Source organism: Diplotaxodon limnothrissa, linkage group LG7, assembly GCF_057381915.1.
Source record: "Diplotaxodon limnothrissa isolate DT_005_m linkage group LG7, D_limnothrissa_male_GT1.1, whole genome shotgun sequence".
Taxonomy (NCBI): domain Eukaryota; kingdom Metazoa; phylum Chordata; class Actinopteri; order Cichliformes; family Cichlidae; genus Diplotaxodon; species Diplotaxodon limnothrissa.
Window position 1 is genome coordinate 15227461 of NC_140602.1, and position 10491 is coordinate 15237951.

General features: G+C 37.7%; 1 protein-coding gene across 1 annotated transcript in view; it reads right to left on the minus strand.

The window, feature by feature from the left end:
* Positions 1-205: 205 nt before the first annotated feature.
* LOC146628011 (anoctamin-9) overlaps positions 206-10491 on the minus strand; it is an 18909-nt gene continuing 8623 nt past the window's right edge. Inside the window, exons 11-23 of the mRNA XM_085359288.1 lie at positions 5723-5805; positions 5504-5608; positions 5166-5330; positions 5048-5084; positions 3084-3195; positions 2516-2573; positions 2318-2415; positions 2029-2225; positions 1784-1936; positions 1552-1702; positions 1333-1446; positions 1137-1230; positions 206-322 (exon numbers count right to left, since the gene is read on the minus strand). Of these exons, the coding sequence (XP_085215414.1) occupies positions 206-322; positions 1137-1230; positions 1333-1446; positions 1552-1702; positions 1784-1936; positions 2029-2225; positions 2318-2415; positions 2516-2573; positions 3084-3195; positions 5048-5084; positions 5166-5330; positions 5504-5608; positions 5723-5805 (1484 nt within the window). The remainder of the gene's footprint in view (positions 323-1136; positions 1231-1332; positions 1447-1551; positions 1703-1783; positions 1937-2028; positions 2226-2317; positions 2416-2515; positions 2574-3083; positions 3196-5047; positions 5085-5165; positions 5331-5503; positions 5609-5722; positions 5806-10491) is intronic.

The following is a 10491-nucleotide window of genomic DNA, read 5'->3' on the forward strand; positions in this document are numbered from 1 at the left end:
TTTGATAACACTGACATATTTAGTGTCTCATGTCATGACTTAATAGAGCTAATAGTGATTCAGACACATTCTGAAACCTTTGGGGACACAAGCATTACTTACAGGTACATTTCAGAAGATACATGACATGTCACACTATTGCACAACAGTTTTGGGGGGGTTTCTTGCATTAAGCAGTCACACGTAAGCATGTATTATCAAAGACTCACTGGAGTTCCTCTTTTAGCCTCTTGAGTTTATCTGAGAGCCTACAGTTCTTCACTTCCATGGGAGCATTCGGTATAAACCAGGCTGCAATGAACTTGCATATGACAACAACATGCTGCAAGCAGAGGGTACATGGTTAGGAAGTGGATCTCAGTTTATAAACAAACAAACAAACAAACTAACTAACTAACTAAAAAAAAAAACGTAATTTATTATTTAATTAAAAAAGGAGGTTATGGGTTATTTCATACACCTTGGTTTTGTTACAGCCCGAGTCTAAGCTCTGAAAACTTTTTCAAAGCTGTCAAAGTTAGAAAATCATTGTGTTGAATACATTGTAGTTAGGAAGAAGTAGCATCCCAATGCAAACTCAAAGACAGACTTGAAACTTGCAACAACCTTTAATTTAAGGTGTATAATAATCCATAGAAGATGGGAACTTACACAGGGAGCACAGCTGAAGCAAATCATAGATAGAAAACCAAAGTACAACACACTGGGTAACAGACTATCACAATAAAACAGGAAATGTTGTCAACACTATGACATACAGACTTGATAGAGGGGCAGCAGAAACACATTGTAACAAACACAGAGATCACAAATATGGGTGACTAACTGGGGGAACAAAGGGATGAAGAAAGATAGTAAGTAAGAATTATAAAACCAAGAATAAAAATCAGAATGTAACAGAAAATGCAAAAGATATTTATCAGTCAAATAAATATACAAAGAGAGGCCAACAAAAGTATAAAATTCTCCCAAACTTAAAGGATGACAAAACCCAAAAACCTTAATAATTAATAGTTACAAGTACCAAATCCTGGACCCAAAACCCAGAGATTGTAACAGAATGCTAAAAAACTGCTCAGGAAAGAGGTGAATGTGTGAATGTAGTGCCGTGCTTTGTAAAAGTCCAAAGGTCTTACCTCAAACAAGATGACGAACGCAAAGCGCGCAGCTAAAATGATCCAGAACTGATGGGTATGAGTGTAGTCATCTTTGCTCCTGTAGTCCTTATATCTGTCAAAAGGAACATACTAGATTTTGATCAGATGTTTTATTTATTTATTTATTTTTAACTCAAAAACTTAATCTGTAAGAGAAAACTAAAGGAAAACAAACCTGCACAAGAAAGGCTCTTCACCAGGAGGGATGTTCTCGCTGTATTTATATGAACCATTCACACGAAGAAATGGGGCAATGGAGAGAGTGTTGTTGATGTAACCCACCATACAACTTGAACATGAGAAAAAGAAAAACGTAAAAGAAAGCCATATAACCATATAAGCCATACAGCCAATTGCAAAATGTATAGAATTTCGAGAGGAATGCACTTCTCACTCAGTATCTGGTGCAGCTGTGCCTAGGGCACACGGGCCGTAGTGATAACGGTACACAAGTCGGGGGATGAAGTCCGAGGATACACCAATGACCAGCCCATTGACAATGACTGCTAAGACACCAATAGCCTCTAGTATATCTAGCCACACACCTAAGGAGAAGCAGCAGTGTTACTAATGCTCAACATGCTAACAAGACCCACAGTGTCCTGCCTTTTCACAACAGTTCTCACCAATATTGTTGGTTTTCTTGGGAACCATCCTCCGCTCGAGAGTGACCATCTTAATGGCATCCAGACGTATCTCTATGACATTATTGATGAAGGCCAACAGAGGAGCGAGAGGAAAGGCTGCCACAAACAGGGTGGTAAAGCTGAACTGGATCACTGAGAACAGAAAGTAAAGATCAATTAAATTTTTTTCCCAATATTAGTTTATCCTTTACTGTTGTTGTTGAAGCATGACACTGAGCACATACCCATTTCCAAAAACTCTCTGAACAGGCTAAATGAGTCGACATCATTTAGGCGGTAGTTGCTTAGCCAGTCTCGGAGCTTGCAGTTTTCACAAAGTTCATCCCCATCTTTAGTGTCTGAGTCATCTTTCAGATAGCAGTGAGCACATTTCCTCTGTAGTTTCTGGGTTCTTTTTCCTTTCCACAACCGGCATAACCAGCTAATTCAAACAAACCGCTTATGTCAGCACAGATACAAGGTTGAGGCATATGTACAAGTTTGTATGAGATTACAAAGCTCTTTTATACTTACGGTCCAGTGAACTCAAAGACATTGCTGATGGTTTGCTTTAGTACCATGATAATGGTCATTTGGATAAACAGGTCGGTCAGACAACCAGTAGGGTGACACTGCACGAAAAAGTTTAAAATAAAGTCAGAAAGTTTATGTAAAACATCACAAAAATAATAATACATTTGTGTTTCTAAGTGTGGACCGAGCCATACTCACTTCCTCAAGTCTCCAACGGCCTGCAATTTTTACATAATTCCCAGGACGGCCATTTATCCTGTAAATGTATATGTATCATTAAAATGTGAATTATTAGTCAGATAAGTCCAAATGATCAAAGACATACAGCATGTTTGAAAAGGTAGAACAATGAGATTTATAGAGAACTGAGCAAAAATCTTGAGCCATCCTTCAATTCTTTGAAGAATTTGATAGAAAAAGGGGGATTTAATGAAACATCTGGAAACGCATAGGGTTTGTACCACTCTAACAAGCTGTAAAGTCAATATCTGGTATGACCACTTTTATTCTTTATTTATTCTTTACTTTTATTCTTTGTTTTATTCTCATTCTTTATTCTTTACTTTTATTCTTGTTATTTCTTTAAATAGCTTTCAGGAATAGTTCTCCAGGCTTCTTGGCTGCCTTTTGTTTCATTCTCTGTCAAGATGATCCCACACTGCTTCAATAATGTTGAGGTCCAGGCTCTGAGGAGGACTGAAAAATGAAGATGCTGCAAATCAGCACAACCATAAATTTTGAAAGGCATTCAGACAGCAGTTCTTACCTGCCAAGAATGAAGGCCGCATAAAACAGTGAGGTGAAATAGGTGAAGAACTGGAAGGTGAACATTTTGACTGTGAAGCTCTTTTCAGTGGAAGCAAACGACCTTATCTCCTCTGGTGAAGACAGAAGTCGTGTTAGTGTACGTCAGCATGCATGCATCTCACTGTTTGGCCAATAGATGGCACAATCGCACATCCTACAAAAGAGCCACATCAATTTTCTCTGATTGTATCTACTTGCTGCAAAAGCGTGACTGGTAATGTTTGATCCCTGCATGCCTGTGTGTACATGCACACGTGTGTGCATTTGTGAGCCTCATCACACCAAAACAAGGGCAGCTGCAGAAACACTATCGCAAAAGTGTTTTGATTTCTTGGAATGTGGCTTCTCTTGGTGTGCAGATTTTATCAACATCACCAGGTAGTGCATCAGATAGCTGAAACAATCTTTCCTTCAAAAATGGAAACAAGAATGGGAAAGAATTATATGCTTCTGGAGTTATTCATTTAAAAAAAATCCCATTAGCCGCTTGAATTTCAAAATTTTCCGATAGGACCTTCATTTCCATGTTAGAAAACTGTTGTTTTACTGCAGAATTTCAACCATTGGTTAACTGTCAGAGATTTACTTTTAATGTATGTGCTTTTGTAAAGAAGCACAAGTACATAAAAGAGCTTAATTGATTCAAGTAAAACAAGAATACTGCAAAGACACATTACCTTTTAGATACTGTGACACATATAACTAGGTTCATACAGTTAACATTCATCTACTGTCAATTTATTCCTGTGCAAGTCAGTGAAATTCATGTATTCACTGCATAAAGACTCCACTACCCTTGGCTCAGCTTTTCTATGCCCACACCCTGTCATCAGTTTATTACGGCGATGATGATGATGATGATAATGATAATGATCATGATCATTATTATTAGTAGTAGTAGTAGTATTTAACAGGCCATCACACAGAGACACATAACCATTCACCATCACACCAGCAGACAATTCAAACTCAAGCCTTCTTGCTGCAAGGCAACCAATGCATCATTCTGCTGCCAAGCTGTTTGTTATATTGCCTAACTCATGTAACTAAATTAACAGCACTGTAAAGCTAAAATATTTCTAAGGTTAGCCAGAGTTTTTTGTGTTCTGCTCGCTCCAAATTCAGCCCATGGCAAATAAACAGCAATTTATACAGTGCTTTTTTGCACTCAGATATTACTGAAAGCCCTTCTTATGCTGCAAGCTCCATCTCCAGACACATTTTAATGCTCTCTCTCTCTCTCTCACACACACACACACACACACACACACACCTAGATGGATGCACAAGTTATTTCCCAAGGACACAAAAAAACGACAACCATTCCAGAGAGCATCCTTGTATTATATGTAAAGGGTGCATGTTAGTCCCCATAGGGAAATAGTTCCTCTGCATTTAACCCATTCACCCAGTGAAGCAGTGGGCAGCCACCAGTGCAGCGCCCAGGGAGCAGTGTGTAGGGACAGTACCTTGCTCAGGGGTACCTCAGGGTAGCCGTTCAGTGGAGTCGAACCCCCGACCTTCCGATCATGGGGCCACCACTCTACCTACTGAGCTATCCCTGCCCATATTTGTTAGGTCTAGCATTTTTGCAATGTGTATCTACTTTTGTAGATCTTATTTTAGTGTCTTGGGTGTCCTAATTTTTGACAATTTTTGACCATTTCAAAGAGATCAATGCATCATAAATATTTTATAAATATTATAAATATGTGTATAAGTTGTGTAAAAATCAGTTTTAGGAAAATTTATTGATGAAAGCTCTGTCTGAAAGTTATCTGTCTATTACCTGTGTTATCTGCTTCCTATCTGACTACTTTCCTTCCTGCCTCCTCCTGAAGCTGTTACCTGACAGAAACTCTTTAAAGTTTGGGGGGGGGGGGGGGGGGGGGGGGGGGAGAAAATTAGGTGCATTAAACATACCCATGTCACAGAGCTTCCTGGCCACAATCCAATTTACCTGCAAAGGCAAAAGTATGATAATGGTCACAGATAGCATTATTAAACACATAAAGAGATGTACTTTAAGACATCTGTGTACCCGTGTCATGATAGTGATGATGAAGTAATGGAGGAAACCCCCAAGCACCATCACAGATATGTTGGAGTGGTTGCCTAAAGATTTCAATTTGTACTTTGCCAAAAAATCTGCTGCAATCACCCTGAACACCACCACAGCACTCGTTAGGCTGATGATCACTAATATCTGTAGAAACACAAAGACACTAAGTTGGGTCACCATACTTTTCCGATTAACAACATCATTTTTCTTTCCAAAACGTTCAAACCAGCCTGACTCTTATGTTAAGCAGTACATTATTAAATCATTATTAATCCTTATTAAATGCATTTAGACAAAGAGAAGAAAAGATATCCTACCATAATTGTTACACAGATAAAAATCAGACTGCTGGTCCAATAGGAGTGCTTAAATTTTTTTGGTTCACAGTTGACATCATTCACAAGTTCCAGGATCAGTTCCTCCTGTAGTTTGATTTGAAAAGCAAAAAAACACATCCTTACACATACATCCATGAAAAGTAATAAACACTGTATTGGTGTCACAAACTGGACTGAGTGGATAATACTGTCAAATACCTCTTCCTCACTCCAATCAGACACTTTCCATTCACACACATAGGTAGCACGATGTCTCTTCCAGAACTCCAAAAACAGTGTTGCTGTGAAAAACAGGAGTTTCTGTGAGATTTATAGAGCATTTTATGCACCAAATAGTTGCACCAATTAACAGTGACTGTTCTTGATCACCACATGTTAATAACCTCTGCCAACGTTGGGAATATTTTAGGTGTTTGTCTGTTTTAAATATAACTTTGAGTGGAAAATATGTCAGTGTTGGCCTGCTTTTAATTTGAGGTTGAAAAGCGTATTATTATTTCTTATTTGACCTCTGCCAGCTGTCTGTGACATAGTATTTGTGAAATGGTTTCTGTAGTAATCCTTAGTTTTTGCTGTTGTTGTTTTTCGTTTCCATGTCCCTCCTGGGTTTCCCCTGTCTGTGTTTTTGTTTGTCTGTTTGAGTTTTACTTTCAATTCTTTCTACTTTTTGAAGGCTGTTCAAGTAGTTTCGGTGTATTTACTGGCCCGCTTTGTTCCTTTTCTCACTCTCTTTATTCTTTTCCTGATTGAGCTGCCCCATGCCACATTATCCCTCACCCAGTGTGTGTGTGTGTCTGTTTATGTGTGTCAGCTCTATTAAGCATGATTCTTACTTATCCAGCCAAGCCTAATAAAGGTGTCAGTATTACAAAGACGGTTCACGTGGTAGAGAGCAGGTTATGTTTGAGATTCGAGATCAACAGGTTTGAACAAAGCACAGTGACCAGTCAGCTCTCTGCAAAATATCAACAGATCTTAGCATTCATGTGAGATCTGTGGCTCCCTCTGTGAGTAAGATGGTCAAAACTTTTTATAAATTGCATCTGTCAATAAAAAGCATCAGTAAGAACGATAAAATCTAAGAAGTAATTACTTCAATTTCCTTTTCCCAGTGACTGCAAAGTCATTGACACTTTCAGTGGTCTATACAGAGGGTCTATAAAGAGGGTACTAAAACAATTTATACTTGTGAACCTTTGATCAAATATTCACATAGATTTAACCTACTTTGAATTCTGTTTTTATATTCAATCTTTACTCTCCGACAATAAAACTACCTTAAAGACATTTAAACATTAACTGGAGGGAAGAACAACTCTAATCCATCAGATTTTTCTATCTCTGTTAAGTTACTCAGTATGCATTTTTGCCAACTTTCCTTCCAAGCTTCAAATAAGCTAAACATTATAATATACTAGGTCTTTTCCAGTTTTCCTGGCCACACTTAAAGTGCACACACATTCACTTTTATTTTCCCTTTAAACTCATAACAGAGTTCTCCATGTTTGTGATTGGCCAGATACTACCAACACCAGCAATTAATTCAGTGATAAGCTATCAAGTTGCTAATTACCTTTGTGTGACTATACAGCCTGATTATATGGAACGCCAGGACTGCCATAATGAATTAATTAAATACACCATTAAATAATTAATTAAATGTGGCAATAATTAATTAAAATTGGAATTAATTAATTAAATAAATAGTTATGACACATGTAATTAATTAATTATTGACACATTTAATTAATTATTTATGTATTTCACATTTTAATTAATTATTGACACATTTAATTAATTAATTATTGACACATTTAATTAATTATTTATGTATTTCACATTTTAATTAATTATTGACACATTTAATTAATTATTGACACATTTAATTAATTATTTAATGATATATTTATTTATTTCATTTTGGCAGTCCTGACGCCTGGCTCTCATCATGAAATAATTTTATCTGTCAGCCTCACCCATCAAACTCAGGGGGCGGGGTTAACGCTGATCGAGTCAAAACCATTGCTTTGGCCTGGTGGCCATTGTTTCTAGCACACAACAACCGGCATGTGGAAGCTAACAGAACTGAGCTTTGAAAAACCCTGTTTGTGTGTTACCAAATACCGTTTTAATATTTTTTTAGCCGAGAATGTAGTGGTTTAATCTTCATGTGTCTGGTCGGTTTGTCAAGATACAGCCTCTTTGCAAAAGTGTTTCGATGATTTCGGAGATGTCTGCCCAGTCTCACGGCAAAGCGTGGGATAGACCCGCTCGCCTCGCAAGCAATCCCACCGACAAAGCGCAGGCCCCGGTACACAGCTGTAGTAACCCCCGCTGACTTCTTTTACTGAGGTTATATTTATCGACGTTTTATTTCCTGATGTTCTTATGTGTCCTACGTGTTTCAGTCGCCAATTCTGAATTATAACTAACATTAAAAACATGTTTAAGGAGGAGAGAGAGCAAATAAATCTGTTTAACATCTGATCTTTGGGTTTTTGTTCAGTAATCAGCGTGACCTGTGTATAAACACATAAAAGAGATAACGTTGGTGTTTCCGTCATGTAGTAACTGCTGGCTTTAACTGTACAAAGGTTGTTCGACACTATGAAACACATACAGACTTCATGATGTTCGGCTAATATTTTTATTGTGAATATTAATCATGCTGACCTCGCTCTGTACACCACGCAGCAAGGTCAGCATATCCACGATATCCTCAGCTCCATGAGTTAACACAAAGTTTCCCAGCTGACTATCTAACTGCCAACTATTCCAGAGACGTGAAAATATACAGCATAAAGAAAAGTGTAAGAGACTCAGCAGCAGATTAGAATAACAGTTATACATTTAATAAATCACCAAATGAATCCAAGAAACGAGCAAACCTGTTCCGACAATTTGAATTTGTATTCCCTCAGCTGCAGACTCGCTGCTGTTTAAATTTTTGAAAAGGAAGATTAGATATAAAAAACGTCAAACATAGACTCAGTCTGCCTTCACATTTGATATGAGGCCAGCACGTATAGTGGCCTCAGCAGGCTATTACTGAAATACACGTGCTATATCATAAACTATGATATAAACAGGGAGGTCCTATTAACATGTTTAGTTTTAAAGGACACCTTCCTGCCTTTAGTCTCATTCATGAGCAGTATTAGTTTTCTTCTAACATCCAGAAGTCTGCACAATGTGTTTCATAATTTGTAACAAGCCTTTGACAGGTAAACATAACATGACCGAAAAAGCAAAAAAAAAAGAAAAAAAAAGAGAGAGAGTGTTGACATAAGAAGAGAAAATTCTCTCAATTATGGAGACAGACAAATGGTTCATTTATGTTTGATGTGTGTTTATTCCTCCCTAAATATCGTCGGTGAAGTTCGCCATGCATGTCAGATTTTCCTGCGCATTTTTATACCTCTGCCAACAGAGAGAGAAAAAAAATCACATTCTAACAGACAGCTGGTGCTTAGAATACAGTTGAATAACTATTAAAAAACAGATGATATTTAGATGATAGTTCAGTCTAACACATGTGCCAGTGAACCATTAAACGTCTGTGAAACTATGCAGTTATGAAACGTAACTTTAACCTCAGCCAAACCGATTTGCTCAGTTGTAAATAAAACAGCGAAGTAAACGTGACCCGACAGACAGAACCTGAGTGAATGAAGTCCAGCGTTTAACCACTGAGAGCTAAAACTCAGCTGAGGTTTGAAAGCTGTGTGCCGGTGATTGGACATCAGCCGCTGATAAAGCTGGCTCGCCTATAAAGTGCTCTGTAAGGAAACGAGCTCCAGCAGCTCTGCGCTCGGGGAAAACACTATATTTACTTATCTTGTGCAGAAAAATGCGCTGACATTGCGTTATATCGAGCACCGGCTGCCCAGTTAAACTGTGACTATCACCAGGTAACTAGGCGTGTTTCTTGAATTAGCAGCAGGTGTTAAACAGCTGACAGATGAGGAGGAGGATGCATGCAGGTAAACTGAGGGTCTGTTGAGCTGATCGCTGGTTTCGTGAGAAAAATGTCAGCTCGTTCTTTATGTTACAGAAGCACAGAGACACAAGACCAGGCGGAAAGAGACGATCGTTCGGTGAAAATGAGAATCTGCGAATGCAACATGTGGAACACGGAGAGTGGAATATGTAAACAAACCGGTTAACGTAACCCCCTCGGTGCACTCTGCATGCTAACTGTTAGCAGAGCTAGTGAAATCTCTGAAAACATCTGAGCACTTTTGCAAACATGTTCTATGTTGACAACCTGACCAGACATACGTCGCGACATTCGCGGCTAAAACACTGTTAAAAGTGTAGCTGGTGACAGAAAAACGGGGTATTTTAAAACTACACCACCACCATTGCTGCTTGTGATTTGATCTGCATTCTGGGATAACTGGCTGCCCCAAGTCTACACAAGCAATCGATTTTCTAGGATCAACCTGTTTTGACTTACTTTGCACGGCAACCAATCAAATGTTAGAGAAGCTGCATGGGCAGCGTTAACCCCGCCCCCTGAGTTTGATGGGTGAGGCTGACAGATAAAATTATTTCATGATGAGAGCCAGGCGTCAGGACTGCCAAAATGAAATAAATAAATATATCATTAAATAATTAATTAAATGTGTCAATAATTAATTAAATGTGTCAATAATTAATTAAAATGTGAAATACATAAATAATTAATTAAATGTGTCAATAATTAATTAATTACATGTGTCAATAATTAATTAAAATGTGAAATACATAAATAATTAATTAAATGTGTCAATAATTAATTAATTACATGTGTCATAACTATTTATTTAATTAATTAATTCCAATTTTAATTAATTATTGCCACATTTAATTAATTATTTAATGGTGTATTTAATTAATTCATTATGGCAGTCCTGGCGTTCCATATGATTAAAGATGTTAGTTTAAGTGAAGCTAGATAATGGAAAGGTGTGTTGAACTTGCTT